Source organism: Suricata suricatta, chromosome 5, assembly GCF_006229205.1.
Source record: "Suricata suricatta isolate VVHF042 chromosome 5, meerkat_22Aug2017_6uvM2_HiC, whole genome shotgun sequence".
Taxonomy (NCBI): domain Eukaryota; kingdom Metazoa; phylum Chordata; class Mammalia; order Carnivora; family Herpestidae; genus Suricata; species Suricata suricatta.
The window spans coordinates 152,096,459-152,119,209 of NC_043704.1; the positions used below are offsets into that span (position 1 = coordinate 152,096,459).

General features: G+C 44.7%; 1 protein-coding gene across 1 annotated transcript in view; it reads right to left on the minus strand.

The window, feature by feature from the left end:
* Nucleotides 1–22,751, minus strand: part of ULK4 (unc-51 like kinase 4) — a 492,439-nt gene that overhangs the window by 93,916 nt on the left and 375,772 nt on the right. The window contains exon 37 of the mRNA XM_029938787.1: nt 18,036–18,221. Within this exon, the coding sequence (XP_029794647.1) occupies nt 18,036–18,221 (186 nt within the window). The remainder of the gene's footprint in view (nt 1–18,035; nt 18,222–22,751) is intronic.

Consider the following 22,751-nt stretch of genomic DNA (forward strand, 5'->3'; position numbering starts at 1 on the left):
TTTTCTTTACTTTTTTTTTTCCTCTTTTTTTTTTTTTTGGTGGTGGGTGTGGTTATGTTTAAATGAAGTTGGTTTTACAACACCAAAGACTTAATCATCCATTTCCTGTATAAAAGGTAGCTACTTTTTTGCATGGACCTCAAGCATATTGTAGTATAGAGGTGGAATTTAAGGAAAGGTATTAAGCAGGCTGTGTTGTAGCTTATGGGCAAGTAATAAATGTGTCATGTATCTTGAATGTATCATAGATAAGCTGCTATATCACGATCACCACTTCAGATAGCTGTGAAATTAGGTGATTAACTAGTTGTTACTTAACCTTCTAATTTCTGTGTAAGTCTAATTACATGAAATAGAAGTTGGGGTTTTGATTTTTTACTTTGCTTTTCTGTTTGGAGTGTCATTGTAACTACTGTATTGTAAATGATGGAAAATAATTGCATATGTTACAAAAAATAAATTGTGTTATATTAAAAAAATTTTTTTTAATTAAAAAATAAAATAAAATAAAATAATTTTGTACTTAAAAAAAGAAAATGCGTCATTATTTGGGCATTCTTTTATATCACAACTTTTACTATAAGTTTTTAAAACCTCTCGTGACTCACTAGGATATTTTTTCAAAGCTGCACCTTACTGGGTGTGGTTACATGAGTGTTCATTGTTCTGTTCTCTGCACACTTCTATGAGTGCATAATATTAATCACAATATAAAATGCAGCCCCTTACTCAAATTTTGATATAATGGATGTGCGTTAAGTGCAAGTTTCTGCCACAAAATCTTTAAAGACAGATTCTAATGCCTTGGTGTTGTTTCTAAGGAAGGTGGCTGATTTGTGGCGATGTAGAAAGAACATCAGGAACCCTTGTAAGGCGACAACAAAAGGATCGAAGAAGCCTGTGCTTGGTGGTCTGCTGTTCATAATGTCACGCGGGCCGCTGAATATCCAGAGAGGAGTTCACAACGGTCCAGCCAAGACTAGTTTGGGCTGAGAAGGGTTCTGCTGATAAGCAGGTCCTACGGCGGTCGAGTTTCCGGGGACGTCTTTGATGAGACGCCTCCACCAACCAGGACAGCCCACTGCCCAGCCATCTCAGACAGCAGAGGAAGACGGCTGGGACTTGCAAGCCCATTTCAGGGTGACCTGAGAACCGGCCCAGCCGTGTGGATTAACCGACGTGAGAAATGCTAACCCCGACAGTGCTCCCATGGACATACAGAAAGCGCCTCGGTATGACAGCACCAAATTATTTGGGGACTTTTTGTTGTTATTGTTGAGAAGAGACAACTTTAAGGGAAAAGACAGAATTTATAACTGAATTAGAGATGGACACATTTGGGCGACTGAACGCACACATCACTTAGGAACATTGATTCACAACACATTTGTCCTTCCTTTCCCCCAATTATAAAAAAAAACAAACCTGGGATATAAAATACACATAAAATTGACCATCTTAACCATTTTAGGTGCACAATTTCCTCCTTGTTTGGGTTAATAGGATACGGCCTATGCTAGTCATGATGATGACGGTTAAAGATGTTAAGGTGAAATACGTGGGTTCAAGGCTCGGATCACCACTTACTCACCTGGCCCCTGTGTCTGTGTCCTCAACTGGGAAAAATGGACGTATTAATATTTACCCCCACAGGGTGGCTCTGACATTGTCCAGGTCAGTGACTCGGCTCGGTGGCCAGCCCAGAGAAAGCACTCAACACATGTTGGCTTTTTCATCGTCATGAAGAGAGTGGCCAAAATTGTAAGTTGGCGGAAAACTGTTTCCCAGTCTCTAGAGTCATCTGATTAACAGTTGGCAACAATAACTGGACTCCTCTGCACTTAGCAGCAGAGAACATCAGGGTCACGACGGCTCAGAAGCTCAGGAGATCCAGGCACCCTCCCCCGGATGCTCTGTATCTGGAAAGTTTTTGTGGGGTGACACAGTCTCCAGTGGCATTTGCTGCAGCCGTGGCCCTGACGTACCGTCTGGCCACCCTCTGGCCGTCTGAGTGGGAGAGGAGGTGGCACGGTTGTGCACCACCGCACCGTGGACCCTCCGAGCCGTGCTGCCCATCCTCAGGATGCCCGAGGGCCACCAGCGAGCCTCAGACCACAGGCTCCAGCTCTCAGTGGCCACGCGATTAAGCCTAACAAGGCACAAGGAGCTCTTGGCACACGGAGATGCCCACAGCATCACACCATGAAGATGCGCACAATAATTGGCAACAGGCCTCCGGTTCCCCCAGGGGGCTAAGGATTCTGTGCCGGCAGCAGGGAAGGGCCAAGGGAGGCCAAATGGGATCCCCGGGCTTCATGCATAAGGCCTGAGGAGCTCGGCTGACGCCTCCCAGCTCCCCGGAGCCAGACACAGCGAGGCCAGCCCCGGTTTGGGAACACAGACAACAGAGGCATTCTCTGTGCCGCGAGAGTGCCGCCGGCCCAGGGCTGCTCCGCCACCCCTGACTGGGACTGCCACCACAGGGACCTCAGAGCTCCGGGCCCTTGCGGAAGCAAGCAATCAAACTGTGCATTATGCAGTGTGCCTTCTAGTCCGGCCGTCTCGGAAGCCCTCGGCAGCCGGCGCGCATCACAGACAGGAAGGATGCGTGTTCTCAGACAGCAACAGCGCCAACTGAGAAAATAAGCAGGACGGAAGACGGCAGCCTGGCAGGGACAGACCCCGGGGCCCTGGGTACTTGTGAAGACACTTGTCATTTCCTGTGCACATGCGCACTGTGTGTGTCTCTTATTGATGGTTGTCTGTGCTATGAGTGACCATGTACTGCACTAAGAAAACCCTTGGCATAACTATCTCCTGTAATCCTTACAGAAGGGCTCCACGGGAATATACGCAGATTTGAGGTGCTAAGTGACTTGTCCAAGGACACACAGCACGCTAGAGATAGAGAGGTCCAAGCCTGCCTATCTATGTCCAAGTGTCTTCTCCCAATCCACTCACTAGTGACAACAAAAATGGCCCACTCAAGACCCCTCTCCCCACCACCACTGCCTGGCCTCTGCCCCCTCACTGATCGATCAGCAACAGTGTTGTTTCCTTGCCCTCCACCAGACCCGAGCTGGGCCCTTTGTCCGCGTTACTGCATTATTAATGCATTAGTAGGTGGATATTATCATTGGAGCAGATAAGAAAGCTCCTGTTCTTTCCAGTAGCCTGTTTCACTCACAGGCTTGCTGAATCAATATTCTCTCCCTGGTATTTCTCTTCTAGTGCTGTTCAAAATCTCTCCCCTTGTGAATTCTTTACTCGTGAAGCTAGCCTTTAGAAACACACCCCGTACACAGTTATGTCAACTTTGGATGTTATGCTCATGTTCAAATACAACAAAAATGAAAATATGAGACACAAAGATTACCAATAGTGACGTTAGCAGCAATAAATGGACAGACACAAATTAGGGTCTCAGGCGTGTTCCCTGAACACACAGCTGTGGAGGTGTGTGGAACCTGCCTCAAGTGAACTGGATTCTGAAAAGGAACCTCTCAGACCCCGTATTTCGTGCGGCACCAGTAACCACCCACCCTGGGGTTTCAGGAACAGCCTCCAGAGCGGTGTTTTTCTTTTCCTTTTCCTTGCTGAGGTAGCATTATTCAATGAGTGTCCCCGTGAGCTGCCTGGGCGACCATGCTGACGTGTGGGCTCTGACTCAGCAGGCACGGGGTGGGCCGGGGCTCTGCGCTTCAAAGGTCCTGCCAAGTCCTAAAGCTGCGGCAGGTCTGGGACCACATTTTCAGCGGCAAAAGGCTGGAAGTGCCGCTGGCGCCATCACACCATCAAACTAGCGTTGGACGGTGCTATTTCAGCACGGTCACTACACTCGGGGTTCGAAATCCAGAAGTGCTTTTTGCTGGGTAACCTCAACGTCTGGTCTGGAAATCTAGCTGTCCTTACCGGGGTGTGCCTTGGGTGAGCACTTCTTCAGGTCACAGTAAACAGTCACACTTGCCTCACTTACGAGAAAGAAGAAAGGAAGAAGTAAAATTTGACAATATATAGCACTGGCCCTCATGACCTTGAACTCTGAGCCTATGAAAGTTTGATGAAGCAAATTCGAAATACTCTCAAAGAGCTGGCAGATATTCTTTATGTCCTGATGTTTTTGCAATTATGTGAGCATAACGTAATGTGTATTTGGGAAAGAAGACAACTAAGTATTTTAAAGCACCAGTTCCCATTTCTGAGCAGTTAGCTCCCATGCCCATCATGTTGTTTAACTATCTCGACTGTCACAACATTATGATAGAAACAGCATTATTTCTGTTTTTTATATTAGAAAACTGAGATCAGTGAGGATAAACGACTTGTCCGAGTTTTACCAAATAAAAGTGACACCTGAATCCAAGGCTGCCCAAACCCCCAAGCCTCTTCACCATCACTGACCGAGCACCCTTTTGCTGGGAATTCAGAGTAAGCACCTTGTCCAAGTTCAGACTTCACCCACCTCAGGGTAAAGAATGCTACATCCCAAAGCTACCTCAAATAAAGACTTTTAAACAATAAGATTAGGACAACTGATATGGTTGAGTGAAGACATAGATCAAATCAGTTTAAATCAAGTACTCCATGCTGCAAAGTGAATCATTCAGGAGCCATCTGGATAGATTCACTGCCTCAACAATGGGGGACCTGTTAACCACACCTGTGAAGAGCGGCCCAGTGGATCTGGTCACCTCGACAAGGACAGTCTCCCAGCGGCGCCACGGCAGAGGCCAGACGTGCTCTCAGAGCGCGTGGGCACTAAGGCAACCCATGCAGAGAGCCCTTGGGACCAGAAAGGGAATTCCAATCACACGGCTCCTTGGCCTCACTATGAGTTCAATTCCTTTCTCCCATTCTCTTGCTTTCTCGCTTTCTCTCTCTCTCTCTTTCAAGAGAGCACATGCATGAACGGGGGAGGAGCAGAAGGAGAGGGAGAGAGAGAATCTTAAACTCCAGTGTGGAGGCTGCCAAGGGGCTCAATCTCATGACCGTGAGATCACGACCTGAGTTGAAATCAAGAGTTGAATGCTCAACCGACTGAGCCACCCAGGTGTCCCCTCAATTCCATCCTTGGAATCCTATGAGGACGTACTTCAATGGAAACACAACTAATGACAATTGCTGGTAATTCCCATTAGCTCAGCAAACAAAAGGGAGGAACTATTTAGATTAAATACAGTTGAAAGAGGGTGGGGTGGCCTTTTACTTGTATATTATAGTTTTGGAAATGTATGGTAACTCCCCAGAAAATATGTATTTTGTTTATGTATATGTATTTATTCTTCCTAGAATAATATTACACATCTTATGTTTTAAACAGTACAAAACAATCAGATCTAGTCCAATAGACAAATGAAATGCCCAAAACACCTATCTTTAGAAAATATGCCTGACCTGCACACATATATATATACCTACACGCACACGCTTACTGTGTGTCTCTACACCTCCACAGGGCCACAATCTGCGGAGACACACTAAGTGCACAAACACACATATGCACATGTCCTATACGCAAACTGCTCTCCTGCGGAAGTTGGGGGGGAATGACCGCACACCACAGTCGAGTGTTTGACCGCATTTCCCTACGCCAAGAGCGGTAATTAACTCGTGTGGGTCACCAGACCTGGGGTGCTAGTATACCAGTCCCCTGAAAGGCTGCCGGGTTTCTAGATCCATCTGCCAAAATCCTCAACATTTCCCTCACTCTGTGTTCAGACAGAACTCTTTGAGTTGGTTTTATAAATAATTCAGGTGGCTCTTGTCAGAGTTCATTCTGTGACTCAGCCTCTCTACTGGGTTTTAAAATTTAAAAGTCATGTTTTGTTTTATGAATGCAATAATCTTTCAAGGCTTTATGAGGATACTAATTAGAATTTTTGGAAGAGTGTTGTTTCTTAGCATTTTTCTTCCCTAACCACTGGCTTTTCTGGGTCACCGCCGGCCATTCTTTGGCTATGGACTTGACGCACATGTCCAGCGCTTCTTCCTGGTCTGTTCATCTTCATAAGTGCAGACCTGTGTGAGTGAGTACTGGAAGCCCGATGAGCCACCTCAGAATGGGGAAGGTCTCACTCTCCTGAGGGCGGGGGGCAGCCTTGCCCTGGGAGAAACGAAGGAGAAATGAGGAGACTCCAAGTCAGAGGAGGGACAGGGTCAGAAGCTGAACGTCACTTTGGTGGAGGGCAGTGGCCCTGGGGGGCCGGGCAGCCTAGCCCAGAATTCAGTTACCCTCGTGCCTACTGCTGGGCCCCTCGGGGAGGCTCCGTGCTGAGCAGGTGCAGGGGTGGGCCAGGGCCCAGGCTCTGCCCGCCCTCGGAGCCCCGCTGCCCCGAGCCTGGGATTCTTCCAGAGCTTCTCAGCAAGCCTGCTTTCTTGCCTATGGTAGTCTGAGGTCTCTTAAGTTCCAAATACCCTTTCTGCTGAACTAATTGGTGTCTTCTAGAATTTTCCCAAAGTAGGCATCTGTTACTGATACTTTCCCCAGTTTTCATTAGATTGTGCACTTTTGCTTATTTATTAAAACTTTTTATTATTATTTTTACTTTTACTTATTTTTATACTTCTATCAACTATTTCCATGGAATTTGTGGGCGCAATCAAGGTAAACACATGAATTATTTTACCATCATGATTTAAAATCTCAAATCATTTAGAAATAAGTCAATAATGTCTGTGTGTTTATTACATGTAGGTCCTGTGTGTCCAGAATGAAATGAGACATTAGCCATGGTAATTATATGAGTTGGAAGTTTAATAAAAGATGGTGCTATTCTCTTCTGTTTTTTCGTTAAATTTTTTAATGTTTATTTATTTTTGAGAGAGAGACACACACAGAGTTCAAGCAGGGGAGGGGGAGAGAGAGAGGGAGGCACAGAATTGGAAGCAGGTTCCAGGCTCTGAGCTGTCAGCACAGAGCCCAACATGGGGTTCGAACCCACAAACTGCGAGATCATAACCTGAGCCAAAGTCGGACACTTAACCAACCCAGGCGCCCCTTGTTTGTTTTTATTTATTTATTTAGAGAGAGAGAGAAAGAGAAAGCAGAGGAGGGACCGAGAGAGAGGGAGAGAGAGAATCCTAAGCAGGATCTGTGATGACAGAACCATGAGATCATGACCTGAGCTAAAATCAAGAGTTGGCCATTCTGAGCCATCATGAATTTCCCTAAGTTCCTACAATGGCTGCATATTCCCATTTTACTTGTTTTGTTTTGTTTTTGGATGTTATAAATCTTTTTCATAAAAAGTTCACTTACCATAAAATTCATGATTTTAAATTCAGTGGTTTTTGGTAGAGTCACAAAGGTGCGGAGCCACCATCACAGTCAATGTGGGATCACTTCCATCACCCCCCGAGTCCTGTATCTGCTGGCAGCTGCTCTCACTGCCCCTCTCTGCCGCGCCCCCGTCAGCCACCAATCCTTCTGTCTCTAAGGTCTGTCTCTTCTAGGGACACAGATGGAATCATCCGTTACACGGCACTCTGGGTCTGAGTGCCGCCACGGCCGTCCTGTTGTAGCGTGTGGCAGTGCATCACCCCTTCCACGGCTGGATGACAGGCCACTGCACGGACAGACCACATTTTATTCATCCATTCCTCTGTCAGTGGGCATTTAAGTTGTTTCTACTTTTTGGCCACCATCCACAATCCTGCTTTAAACTTCATATACAAACTGTCTATTCTTCAATAACATAAAAATACTGCTTTAGAAAAGTTACAAAATATCTTTTCAAAGACACTCAATAAATCCAACGTTCCCCCTTAAACATATGGTTTCATTATATTCTGAAAACCTGTCTAATACCTGCAAGTACCTGGGCAGAATAAATTAACTAGTAAGAAGCAGACATTCTTGCATTAACTGGAAGTCAGCTAATAACCCTAACTTTCTTCTCAGCACAGGGAAGGTACACACGTATGTTAACAACTGCTACGGTATTTATGATCGTTATGCAGAGCAGTAGATCTTCCTTTTAAGAATATCATCTTAGAATCTGTTTCATTCTGTCACATGCAACATTCAGAAAACAGTACTTGTGCACTGAATTAAAACCTGCCCAGATCAGGAGAAGAGAAAAAAAAAAATCTGTTTTGCTGCCCACTCAGAGTGCCACCTTTAGAAAGGGATTATTTCCCTTACATTTTCATCAAGGACTGGCAAAGAGAAGTATATCATGTTATTACAGAGGCTGGAAATGAAATGACTTCCAGGTTGCTAAGCAACAGTGCGATGTTAAAGGCCCCACTATCTGTGATCTCTAGAGACACTCTCCAATTTCATTAAAACCTGCTCGTAACCATTACACGAAAGGTCCATGTGGGGTTCATACACAGGCTTCGGTTCTGACGTAATCATCAAAGAATTAAAAAAAAAAAAAAGCAAGTGGCATCAAAACTTTTGTGGTACTTAAAACTAAATCTTTTGGAGACTCAATAAAATCTACAATGTTTCTAGGAGCATTCATAGAAAGCAAATACTATCAGTTTATAGTAAATAAAAGTAGTTAATATCTTTTTTTTAATGTTTTATTTATTTTTGATACAGAGAACATGAGAGGGGGAGGGGCAGAGAGAGAAGGAGACACAGAACTGAAAGCAGGCTCCGGGCTCTGAGCTAGCTGTCAGCCCAGAGCCCGACTCAGGGCTCGAACCCACGAACGTGAGATCTGACCCGAGCCGAAGTCGGAGGCTTAACCGACCAAGCCACCCAGGCGCCCCAAAAGTAGTTAATATCTTAAAAAATCACACTGTGTAGAACTTTGAGTTTTTCTTTGAGGAATGGATAAATACATCTTAGGTACAAATCAGGAAGGGAGCGAGGATAATTTGAAACAAGAGTCCCAATCATTATTGGCTTGGAGGAGGGTCCTGAGAGTGGCAATGGGAGAGGAAAATGCCTCAGGAAATAATTCTCAGGAACCTTTCAAAGCATCTCCCTCAGCAGTGGTGTTGGAAAAGCCAACCCCCCAAACAGAAAAAGCTATGGCGGGTCTCAGTGAAGACCCCACGGGTACCCCTGGGATCCTTGTGGGGGGTGCTGGCTCAACACCTGAGACACTGATGAGACTTCATCTCTCTGTACCACACACGTGGGCCACCTAATGTCCTCAACCGCGCCCCAAGCTTCTAGGGACAAAGAGGGGAAGGAGACTGTGTCGTTTGCTCAGCCTTACTCATCAACCCTTCGAATCAAAATGTTAAGATATCAGAATAAATGTGCATTGACATAGATCAGGAGGGTCATTTATTACGATGGTTGACTTTCAAGGCAAATTCTTAAATGCAAACTATGACTGGATGTGGGATCATCACATTTACTAGTTTAAAAGGGCTGTTACAGGTGGCAGAGGGTTCCAATCACCTGAATATTTATTTTCAGAACCCCTGTCCCCAGGAACTCCGAATGAGCCGGGAAGCACACATCCTCGGGACAGGAGTAAGCCCACTGATGAGCTGATGGTGGTGCCCACACACAAAGCCCTCGGCTGGGCCGAGGCAAAATGTTTCCTTACTAGTCTAGTCTGCAGAGTTGCAACACACAAACCAGTTGCAAATAGATAATTTGAATCTTGCAAAAGATACGGGATTTCATGAAGTTTCACTAATGATTTCATTAAATCACTGCCAGTAATGATGGAGGAATCACACCCAGAGCCTTGGAAGAGTGAGGGCCCGACAGCTAGAAAGCCTGGAAGATCACCAGCTGACGAAGCGAACAGATCTTCAGGAGCATTTCAAAAGGGAATACTAATTTGCATAGCAATGGAAACTTGATGACTGTTTAAACAGTCTGGGGGGAAAACAGTCAAAGATGATGCTCAGAGGGCTAAACATGAGGGCTGTGTGCCAACACTCAGTTGTGATACTGTGAAAGAGGACGCACAAGAAGGTCCAAAATCACCGGTAGAGCCCCTCGTGAGCGAGGGAAGGGCCAGGCGACGGGCCACCCTGGCGGGGCTCAGGTGCGAACTGCAAACTCAGAGCAACAGCAGCCCTCTGCTGTCTGTCGTGTGGGGTCACCTCTGTCCTGGCTGGAGTCAGCGGGGCTCGGCGACTGTCTCTCACAGCCTCACCCTTCCCGTCGGCCTGGAACGGTGGGGACAAACCTCCTCGCACACTTCTTTCTCGTTTACACGGGTCACCCTGCAAAGCCCAGGTCTCCCCCTTCCCCTGGAGGGCCACACCCAAAAGCTCTGTACAGACCTGTCTTGGGTTCCCCGCTCACTCCGCCTCTTGAACTTTGTGCGCTGTGCCCTTTGGATAGTCAACAGCAAAATCTCTTGTAGCTTCAACTCTTCCCAGGGTATTCCTTTCACTTTGTTGCTCTAACTAGAACTGGGCTTTCCCCTCAGAATGGTGCCTCCCCCCAAGGGGTCTCTCACATCCCTTGGACCGCTGGGCCTGGGGCTGGGGGGGGCTCCTGACTGCCATTCTCCATCCCTCCTCCATTCCCCCCTTCTCCAGCTTTAAATCCAATGTCACCAAAAAATGCCATCGGCTACTCTTCCCTGTTGCAATCACTAGGGATCACTTGGTCCCCAGCTCACTGTCCTTGTCCTCAACATCATTCCTATCACAGCACTTGACAATATCAATGTCCAAAGACAGGATCCTTCTAGCACCACTCAGTTCTTTGGCTTTCTGTCCAATGACCTTGGACCCCTTCACCCTTTAAACATTCACTCCCGTGGTTTTACCCTAGACCTGGTCATTATCATTAGCTGTGGCCTTCCAGAATCCACATGCAAACACCCCACATTCTGGTCGCTGCCTCCCACCATCCTTCTCTCCAGTCCAGACCTCCCTCACTTGGAATTCCAGACCTACGGATCCAAGAGTCAACTAGACACCCCCACTTGGATGTCTGACAGGCAGCTCACATATCACATACCCAAACCTGAGCTCTTGATTTCCCCTCTACCCCAGGCCAGCTCCCCCTGAGTTCTGGCCATCTAGAGCCTGGCATAGACCCAAACTGGAATCATCTGTGACTACTCTCTTTGTCGTGGCCTATGTCCAATCTGTTGGCAATCACTCTCGGTTCTACTTTCAGACTTATCTAAAATATAAATATAATTTGTCTAAAATACCATGCGGGCCACGGTCAGGACTCCCTGGACGGCAGTAACCTCCTGACACCTCTGACCTCCGGTCTTTGTAACTATTCCCAATGCAGCAACCGTCAACCCCGGCTCCCTGCCCAAAACCCTCAGGATACAGGCCAGTCTCCACAAAGGCTCACGGGGCCTCAAGGCCTTCCTCCCTGTGTCTCCTCACATCTTACATGTTTCCTCTTCACTCCGATGTCACCTCAGGAAGAACTTCCCTGTTCACATCAACTCAGGTTGCAAATGTCCTGCTCTACTTATTTCTTTAGTTTTCTTCTGAGTGCATTCACTACCTAAAACACAACATAGCTGTATTTATACTACGTGGCTATCACCTCCTTCTCCCAGAAGCTCCAGCGGGGCAGGGGGTCTGTCTGTGCGGCTCCCTGCTGCGTCCTCCAGCCTTCAGAACTCGGACTGCCGCGGAGGAGGCACTTAACATCTACTTGCTGAGTGCTTATCCTAGTGAGGACCTTTTCTTCACAGTGTTGCAAAATACTAGGCAGCAACTCTTTACCAGAATGCCTTTATAATGTTGTCAAAGGACAGAATCGATTCACTCTAATCAATTTTAGTGTTATTCTCTTGAGGCCAATCCCAACCACACATCCCATCATAATTTACCACAATTGTTAGGTGACTCGTTTGCCTGAATCTACATTAAGTGGTTATGTTTCCAAGATCACTTATTCTGGAATAAAAAGGAAACTCCTGTGTTGCAAAGTAATAGGCCTAAACTTGGTCAAGTATTTCTGTTGATCAATTACTTACAAAAAGGAAAAAGGTCATAATATATCTTTAAACTCAAGTTACCTAAAAGCTACAATTTAAAATACTCTCGAGGATATTTAAAATGTCAGCTGAAAACATGTTTTTAATCTTTAGCTTTTTCTATGATTATTTAAAAACTGAAAATCTGAAACCAAATTCTTTTTTTAAAGTTTATTTGAGATAGAGAGAGAGAATGAGTGTGGGGGGGAGGAGGGGGAGAGGGAGAGAGAGGAAGTGAGAGAGAGGGAGAGAGACAGAATCCCAAGCAGGCTCCACACTGTCAGCATGGAGCCCAAGGCGAGGCTTGAACTCATGAACCAGGAGATCATGACCTGAACTGAAGCCAAGAGTCCGACACTTAACCAACTAACCCAGCCAGGCGCTGTTCTGGTTCTTTGTTATATACTGTGAATCACCTTGAAAACCATCTTTTTTTTTTTAAGGAAAGAAACATATTCCTATGAATATGCTCAAATATGAACTGGATATTACCAATATTCCTATGAATATAACATAGATATTAACTATTGTTTCCTTCAATGGATGTAATTCATTTCTTAAAATTAATATAGATCATATAAAGGAAAATTATATGTAAAATATTTTAAAAGTAAAAAATTAGAAATATTTAATTAGGTGTTCATAAGGGAAGGGTCCAGAACAATTTCCTTTGCTGTCCACACCCACAAGGAAGTATTTTTCAAATATGTCCATCCTAATATTTAACACACTTTGAGTGCTCGTTATTTTGAGACGGTTTCATTAAAAGTATGTCGTTAAGGAAATTCCACATAACCAAGATCTGCGGCATTTTGCACACGGCAACAGCTGCACAGTGGCATTGATGATGGTCAGAATGATCACTGAAAAATCAGGAAAACGCCGGAGTGAGTCATAATCACTATAATTTCACCCAGATAATAAGTCCATAAAAATGGGAATATTGCAGGTTTGAATTAATAAGTGATCCCTCAGAGGAAGCTGCTTCTTTCTTTTTTCTTTTTCCTTATTTTCCCCCTTGGTTGTTAGGAGGTAGAACATAAACAATTTCAAAGGCTCTTAGCTTTTTACTTACCATTTACACCGGGCGCGTTGTCCGGGGATCACCACTGTGAAGGCAGCAGCATTTCGGGCAAGTCTTCCCTCCCCTCGAGGGACAGTCTACCTGTCGACCTGCTGTCGGTCGTTCCCAGGCTTCAAGTTCCCCCTCTCATGCTTACAAATCACCTACTTCTTTTGCTCTGTGAACATCATCCCATTTACATAGTTTTACTCTTTGGTCTAAACAGTTGCGAGGAATACAGATATTCACGCGGCGCCGGCGGACCTCCCCGAGGATCACTCTGTGATTGCAGTGGGACGCGTACCTCCAAGATGGGGAGATGCGGCCGGCATCACAAGCAACCAAAGTCAGCCCACGAGGGGGGCAGACCGGGCATGTACTTCGTGCGGGGCACATCATGAGGGACCATTGCCAGGGAGATATCCCAACTAGAAGTGTCATGAAGAAACTCACATGTCCCAGAATGTTGAACACTCTACCAGAGGACAGACTCAGGCACTTTAAAAAGTCAATTTCATAGGGGGGAAGAAACAAAAAAGCAAAAGACTCTTCTAGAAAAAAAGAGACTAAAGGGCGCCTGGCTGGCTTAGTCTGAAGAGCACGCGACTCTTGATCTCAGGGTTGTGAGTTTGAGCCCCACGTGGAGGGTAGAGATTACTTTTTAAAGAGAGAGACTAAGAAAACAATTAAATTCAGTATGTGAGCTTTGCCGAGAATCTGGTTCTAAAAAAAGACACAAAGGCCATTGTTTTACGACTAGGAAACTCACATATGAACTGGATAGTACCAATACCAAGAGGCTGATATTTTCATGGGTGTGTTAATGTTGCAGTAGTTGGGGGCCGCGCGTCATGATGCTTTTATATTCACCTAATTCAGAAAACACAGACACACACAGCATGGTAAAATGGTAACAATTCTGAGAATTCTTGATTACAGGGGTCCTTTTCACTTTTCTGTGGTTTTGAAACTTTTGTAACAAAAAGGTGGGTAAAGGTGTCACCCGTGGTAATCTCTGGAGAAAGTAGCAAACAATTCTTTATTTTTTTTTTCTCCAGCAGAAGCTAAGAAAGTGGGTAGGGGTGCTGAACCTCTTGAAGAAAAGTCAAAACAGAAGGGAAAGTATGGCCCCCAGGGGCCACACAAGTCAGACTGGGAAAGAAGCTGGGAAGCTGGCCCAGCCCAGCCCTGAGGAGTCTCCACGTGGGAAGGGAAGGAGGGAGCAGGTGCATGTAGGAAATGTGGGAGAAGATGGGACACGTTCAAAGGGGATGTTAAGGGAGTTTGCTCTGTCACATGCACATCCTGAAGAAACCCACGGCAAAGAGCCACATGTCCCCTCAGGACAGGGGTTTCACAGCAAGACTGACGTCCCCACCCTGAGAGGGACTGGCCATCAAGGACTCTATGCCACTTGCCATTTGCTTCCTGGGTCCATTTTGCTGACAGTTCAGGAGTGCGCCTAGGTGGGGCGCCTGGGTGGCTTAGTCAGTGAAGCGTCCGCTCTGGATTTCAGCTCAGGTCATGATCTCACGGGTTATGTGTTTGAGACCCACGTTGGGCTCCACAGTGACAGCACAGAGCCTGCTTGGGATTCTCCCTGTGTCTCTGCCCCTCCCCATCTCAAAAATAAATAAACTTAAAATAATTCTAGGCAAGATATTTCTTTTCTTTGTTGGAAAGACAACTCACTCATTCACAGAGTTCCCAATTACCTTGCCACTGAATGACAATCGCTGGGGGAGAATGCTTTATCCATTTGTAACTGCAAATGGATGCGTGTGAATCCGAGAGAGATACCCCTTGGAAACCAGGAAGCGCATCTCTGAGGTCACAACAACCTTCTTAAGTGACCAGATTTCACCCACAAAAGTAATTACATTTACTTTCAACCCATTTGGGGGCACAGTGTTTCTCTCGAATGTTTCACTGGCTGCACACCAATCTGCCTTTTTCCGTTAAGAAAAAAAGAAAGAACAGAAGATCTTATCAAGAGGAAAATAAGCTAGGAGGGAGAGAGGAATAATTTTGCCTTTTTGTGCCTCAAGAAGCATTTCTTTACTTTTCTTATAGAAATGAGGTCCCTTCAGGGAGCCTCGGTGGCTCAGTCAGTTCAGCAAGTGACTCTTGGTTTTGGCTCAGGTCATGATTTCATGGTTTTTGAGTTCAAGCCCCTCATCCAGCTCTGTGCTATTAGCTTGGGACACACACTCTCTCTGCCCCTTCCCCTCACGCTCTTTCTCAAAATAAATAAACTGATTTAAAAAAAAAAGAAATGGAGCCCTTTCTGATCCTAAATCTCCAGCTCATCCTAGTTCTAGAATAGGAAAAGAACGGCTGCAGAATTTCTAGTTTCCTCATGTGATCTCCTCAAAGCTTTAAAGACTCTGCACGTGAAGAAATGCGGCCACACTGATTTTTGGCAACAGGGCAGCTCCCTTCCCAGGGCGGAATGAAAGGGCCATGGGACATGCATGAGAATTTGGAAGGAAAACAACGGTGAGCACAGGGAAGTTTTCTGAAAGCCGGAGGGCAAAGGGGCACCAAGACTTGGAGATCTGTAATACTCCTTAAACTAGCTTCAGAGAGCACTCCCCAATCACACGCCTGTCGTGGGCAGGTGACAGGAGTTAAGACACATCAAGCAGGCCGCAATTCCCCTTCCGTGGGTCACGACTCCGCTTTCACAAAGTAGTCAATAGTCTCCGCTTAAGACAGTTTTACAGAACAAGGTGGTGGCAGTTTATGTGCAGTCGGTTCTCGGGGTGTTGAAATGATCCCACTGTAATTAAGAGACAAGCTGCTCATCTATAACCATTACCCTGGGAAACGCCCGCGGGCATCAGGATGCAGGACAGGTGACCTGAAGATCCCCACCGTCTCTTAAAGCTAGAGCACCACGCAGAGTTATAAAGCCTCCCAACTTTCTGTAAAGTGCAAGAGATCATTAAATTCCTCGGTTTCTTCAACATCTTCTGGATGTTCTAAGTACAGCCTAAGTAAGGAGGAGCGCCCAGGGGCAGGACACAGCCCGACTTCATCAGCACGAATTAAACATTCTAGATCCTGAATCGGTTACTGAAAATCGTGGTTTGGGAAAGTAAGTGTCACAAGCTTGGGACTGTAAATAGATATTTCAAGAATTCAGGCCTTTTCTGTGACTCGCTGGGAAGGATCTACCATGTTATTCCCCAGGACGGCGCTCTGAAGTCCGCGGGTTACCGGTGGCCGACATGCTCATCACCGGGCCTTGTGAACTACGGGCCACGTGTATTTTGCTGGTCACTCTCTCCGGATGAGTCCAGCAAGCTCACCTGGCTTCAGGGGAAGGAGGGGACTCCTCTGTCAGGGCTCACAGAGTGACAGTCCCACAGCACAGGGAAGTGTTCCCAGAGGGACGGTGCACTTAGTGACTATCCTTTGAGGAAGGTCCTTGGGCGCTCTTTTCCCTCCTAACTTCTTACAGTCAGGAGGTGGCACCAGTCAGGCATCCTTGATCCAAATACAGACGCTGGGTAACAAAGCTAGAAAGATCCCTGCTTCTCTATCAGATCTGGTTCCCTCAGTGCCGTGAGGGGAGGTGAGCCCTAGGGAATCTTTGCTTACAGTCCTGTGCCTTTTGAGCTCCTGTCCTCTACGCATCCGCCTGTACAACCTCACCCCCTCCTCAGAACCTGGCAGGGATGCCAGCGAGGAGACGGACATCAGGCTTTGGGCTAACCGAATACCTTCTGAGGTCCCTCTCGGTCTAAGCCATGCACCTAAAAAGCACTAAAATGGGCTCACAATACACAGTGAACAGCAAAACGAACACGTCGAGATTTTATAGACACATCTTACTCAGCTCACTGGGCACTTAGCAAATCCCTATGACGTGTCAGCTACCATGATGAAGCTTTATTTCCTGGGACAGATCGCTGGAATTCAACTAGATGCTTCCACTGCCCTTTTGTTTTGGAGGCCAGAAGTTCCTAGTTCCAAAAAGTCATGTCCCAAATCCTAAGGCTACTAAAATTGCTCCTGGAACTGTGTGGTCTTTCCTGGCCCTTTCTTTTAATGTCTCCAGTCTAACCTCATACATTTCAGACCCGGTGCCCTGCATGTGTTTCTTTCTTTCCTTGTGTGGAGAACCAACAGAGTCCCCTACACTCAGCTCGAACGTCATGTCCTCGCCAACTTCGTCCCTCAAGGGACCACCCTGTGGGCTGTGGCTGGCCTGCCCGCTGCGGCACTGCCTGCCCGCAGGGAAGCTGGGAGTTCATCTCTGCCGTTAGAGATCGCTGAGAAGAGGGGGCCGGAACATCATGTTTTACTCTCTGAGTATCCTAGGTGCCCCGGTCCGCACGCGGAAAGAATTCAATTACTTATTTACTTTTCCATGAATGAAAACATAAATCTCTCAGGTGCTTTCTAGATCAAAACTTGGTCAGAGTCAGCTTGATGCCCGCCCACAGAGCCGATGCCAGGACTGGGCAGAGGAGCGGCCGGCGGGCTGGGAAAGGGCACAGGCGAGGAGCAATCCAACTTGGGCTGACATCGGCTCCACCGTCTCCTAGTTGGTGGCCGTGGTGACATCAGTACTCAAGGTCTCTGAGTCTTAGATCTTAACCTGTAAAACGGGAGTGGTCCCTGCGGCTGACCTCTAGGGCTTCTGTTAAATGAAACAATGCACCAAAAGTTCTGAACACAGGGACCAGCACAGAACTGTGTGTCTGCTGAGAACCCTTTACAGGTCAGACACTGTAACACGACGCAGACACAATGGTGAACAAGACCAGAGAACAGAAAGCACGCCAACAGTCAGAAAAATGGCTGCCGCAGAGTTAAGGACAGGGGTTTCTTGATTTTGATTACCGTTGTTAAGAGAACGTTCATTTTGTTAGAAACTGTGTCTTTAATGCCTAAGCGGGTGAGAACTCATTCTTCAACAGTTCAGAAAACAACATATTTGTATATGCAGATAGACCGGCAGAATGTGATCAGTGTTAACAAGAGGTGACTTACTGACATCAGGTCCAAGAAAATGACTACTGTCTTCCATCAGGTCCCACTGCAGCCACCCACCCCGGCCCGTTTCTGTGTGGACTCACCATTCTTCTGAGAATCTTCAACAGAAGCTTCTGCTCTTTTGGGTCCTCCTTGGAGGTCAGTAAATCAGCAAAGTTCTCTGCATTTTCAGGAGACAGGCTGTCTGGGTTTTCCCCTCCGTACAGCTGAACCAGTATAGACAGACACTTCGATGAAACTTCAAAAATCTCAGGATCCTCGTTTGGAAGCTGCAAATTAACCAACAGGACAAGGTCAGTTGATCAAAGTAAGATGGTATTCCTCAAAAAGCACAGGAGATTTTGGCTTCATTGGGCGAACATCAGTCTGAGTGAGGATAAAGATTAACTAATTGAATGTTTTTTTCAGTATCTTTTTCAAAATGCATATGGTAACTCAGGGCTAAGAGCACAAAATCAGAAGAAAGTCTTATAGCCCTCTCTTTAAACTATAGTAAAGACAGCGTGTCAATGAGAAAGAATGAAATCTGGCCATTTGTAGCAACGTGGATGGACCTCGAGGGAGTCATGCTAAGTGAAATAAGTCAGGCGGAGAAGGACAGATTCCATATGTTTTCACTCATAGGTCTAACAGGAGAAACCTAATGGAGGACCAGGGGGAGGGGAAAGGGGAAAGAGAGTTGGGGAGAGAGAGGGACGCAAATCACGAGAGACTACTGAATACTGAAAACGAACCAAGGGCTGAAGGGGGAGGGGAAGGAGGGAAGGGGAGGCGAGTGGTGGTAATGGAGGAGGGCACTTGTGGGGAAGAGCACTGGGTGTTATATGGAAACCAATTTGACAATAAACTATTAACCCCCCCCCCCAAAAAAGACAGCCTGTAACAAGGAGAGGACCAACATATTTTACATGCATTTGTAATATGTGAATGTACACATACAGGTGTGTGTATCTGTAGAGATGGAAACGACTTGAGTTTTCAGAAGCACTGGCCATACATTCTTGTTTGTAATCAACTTGTTTAGGAAAAATCTACTTCCTAGAAGATATTTAGGAACATCCTGAACTTGTCCGTGTCTGAATTATTGACTGAACAGGCGGGACAAGAAAGCATTGTTTCTGTTATGCATTAAAAGGCGTAATATGAAATAATAATCATACTCCAAAGAATTACAGCCTTTTCATCTTTAAAGTTGTATTTTACTTGTAAGAGCTAGAGATCTAAGTCCTGTGCCATACAGTTCATTCATCTAACATGTAAAATTCAGGGATTTTTTAGTATATTCAGCTGTGCAACCAACCCCGTAATCAATTTTAGAATTTTTTCATTACCCAAAAAAGGAGCCCCCTAGCATGTGGCAGTCACCCTGCCTCATCTCCTCCTCCCCACTGCCAGCCCCTGCCCAGTGCTAATCTGCTTTCTGTCTCTCTGGATTTATCGCTTCTGAACATTTCAGATACACAAAATCACACAGAATATGATCCTTTGTGACTGGCTTCGCTCAGTTTTCAGGCTTCACTCCTGCTGTAGCACGTATCAGAGTTTCATTTCTTTTTATTGCCTCAGACTATCCTGTTGCGTGGATATACCACCTTTTGTTTATCCATTCATCAGCGGATGGATATCTGAGTTGTTTTCGCTTTCTGGCTATTATGAAGAATACGGTTGTGAACGTTTGTGTGTAAGGTTTTATGCAGACGTAGGTTTTCATTTCTCTTGGGTGTGTACCTAGAAGTGATTGCAGGGTCATATGAGAACTCTACATTTAAACCTTTTGAGGAACTACCAGACTGTTTTCTGAAGCTGCCGTTAGCACCAGCCATGCCAGGAGGGGCCCCGATTCTCCGCATCCTCACCCACACTGGGGATTATCTGTAGTTTTAATGACCGCCATCCTAGCGGGCTGGTAACTCATCGTGGCTTGCACTTGTACTTCCCTGATGACTAATGATGTGGAGCATCTTTCCATGTGCTAACTGGCCATTTGTACATCTTTGGAGAAATATCTTTTCGGATCCTTTCCCCGTTTTTGATATGAGTCATCTGCTATTTTATGATAGAGACTAAATGTATATATATTAGATTAAAAACCTGTTTTTCCTCTTCTGTGGGTTTTCTTTTCATCTTCTTGATAGTATCCTTTGAAGTACAAAATATACACAATTTTTTTTATTTTGATGAATCCAAATTTATCTATTTTTTATTCTTTGTGATTTTGGTATCATACCTAAACCACTACTTACTCCAACGTCCTGAGAAATACACCTAAGATTTTTATACTTGTAGTTCTTACATTTATTTTTTCTTTTAAGTTATAGTTTTAACTTTTACACTTCGGTCTTTGATCCACGGTGAGTTAATTTTGTATATGATGTTATCCGGGGTTCAACTTCATTCTTTTGCATGTGAATTAATCTTTTATTTTGAGATATTTGCAGGTTCATATTCAGTTTTAAGAAAAAATACAGAGAGATCTCATACACATGTCAACCAAAGGAAACATCTTCATAACTCAAGTATAATAGCGTGTCCAGGAAATCAGCACGGATATAATCCATTGACCTTACTCAGATTTTACAGCTTGTACAAGTGTTTGTGTACTTAGTTCTGTGGAATTTTATCACATGCGTGGATTTGGTGATTCCTACCACCTTAAGAGGCAGAACAGTTCTGTCACAAAGATTCTTCTATAGCAAAAGCCAACTCTCTCCCTGCTTCATCTGTAACCCTGGCAACCACTAACCTGTTTGCCATTTTGTCACTTCAAGTAAGTTACATAAATGAAAGCAGACAGTACGTATGGCTTTCCTCACTCAGCATAATTTCTTTAAGATCCATCCAAGTTTCTGTATCAACAGTCATTTCTTTTTATCACTGAGTTGTATCCCATGATACGGATGTACCACAGTTTACTTGTTCCTTAAAGGAAATTTGAATCGTTTTCAATGTGGAGCGATCCCAAGTAAAACTACTACGAGAACACTGCATAAGTTTTTATGTGAATTAACTTTCCTTTCTCTGAGATCAATGACCAAGAGTGAATTACTGGGTTGAATGGGAGCTTCCATTTTACTATTTTACATTCCTAGAAACAATGTGTAAGAGATCCCGTTTCTTAGCATCTCTGCCAGCATTGGGTGTTATCACTATCCTTTATTTTAGCCAATCTAACAGGCAGATGACGATAGTGCACTGTGATTTTAATTTGCATTGCCATAATTGCAACTGATAATGAATATCTTTTCATCTGTTCATGTCTTTTGTCCTTTGCTAACTGGATTGTTTGTGGTTTTACTGCTGATATTTGAAAGTTGTTTATATATTCTAGATACAACTTTACTCAGATATGTGGTTTGCAAACATTTTTTCCCCAGTTTGTAGCTTATCTTTCTATGCACTTCACTCATCTGCAGAAAGAACGTTACAATTTTGATTTGTCCAACTCGTGGTTTTATTTCATTGGGATTGTGCTTTTGTTGTCAATTACTCTAAAAACTCTCTGCTTAGCCCCCAGTCCTGAAGATTTTCTCCTGCAAGTTTTAAAAATTACATTTAAATTATTTTTGTGTAAAGTATGAGGTTTAGGTAGAGGCTCTTCCATCCATCCAACCATTCATTCATGCGTTCCTTAATTTTTGCCACCAAGGGCACAATTGCTCTAGCACCATTTTTAAGACATTTGTTCCTCCCCTGAGTTGTTTTCAATCCTTTGTTAAAAAGTCAGCTGGGCATAATTGTGTGAGCCTATTTCCAAGGTCCTTATTCTGTTCCATTGCTTGAGGTGTCTATCTCTCCGCCAATAACACACTGTCTAGTTACTGTAGCTAAATAAGAAGTCAACACCAGGTAGAGAGTTTCCTCTAACTTCATTCTTTTTCAAATTAGTTTTACTATCCTACAGCCTATTGTTTTTCTATATGCATTTTGCTTATTTTTTTAATTTTGAGAGAGAGAGAGCAAGCAGTGGAAGGGCAGAGAAAGAGAGAATCCTAAGCAGCCTCCCCACTGTCAGCATAGAGCCTGATGTGGGGTTTGAACTCATGAACCATGAGATCATGACCTGAGACAAAACCAACAGTTGGCTCCCAACCTGGATCAGTGACCACCCAGGCAAGGCACCCCCTGTTTTTTTAATATAAATTTTAGAATAAGCTTTTCTATTTATTAAAAACTTCATTGGAATTATTTATTTATTTATTTATTTATTTATTCTCATCAATTATTTCTTTTAACATACGCAATTATTTTCCATCATTTACAATACAATAGTTACAACGACACTCCAAATGGATAAGCAAAGTAAAAAATCAGAGCCCCAACTTCTGTTTCATGTAATTAGACTTATACAGAAATTAGAAGGTTAAGTAACAACTAGTTAATCACCTAATTTCACAGCTATCTGAAGTGGCAATCATTATATAGCAGCTTATCTATGATACATTCAAGATACATGATACAATTTGTTACTTGCCCATAAGCTACAACACAGCCTGCTTAATACCTTTCCTTAAATTCCACCTCTATACTACAGTATACTTGAGGTCCATGCAAAAAAGTAGCTACCTTTTATATAGGAAATGGATGATTAAGTCTTTGGTGTTGTAAAAGCAACTTCATTTAAACATAACCACCCCCACCACGAAAAAAAGAAGAGGAAAAAATAAAAACGAAAATAATAAGGGAAAAACCCAAGACACACTTCCTAGGGGAAAAAAAAACAGCATGTAGTTTCTGTCCTTGACAGAATGTATTAAATAAGCAAACACCCCCAACAAGCAAAATAAGTACTACAATGTAAA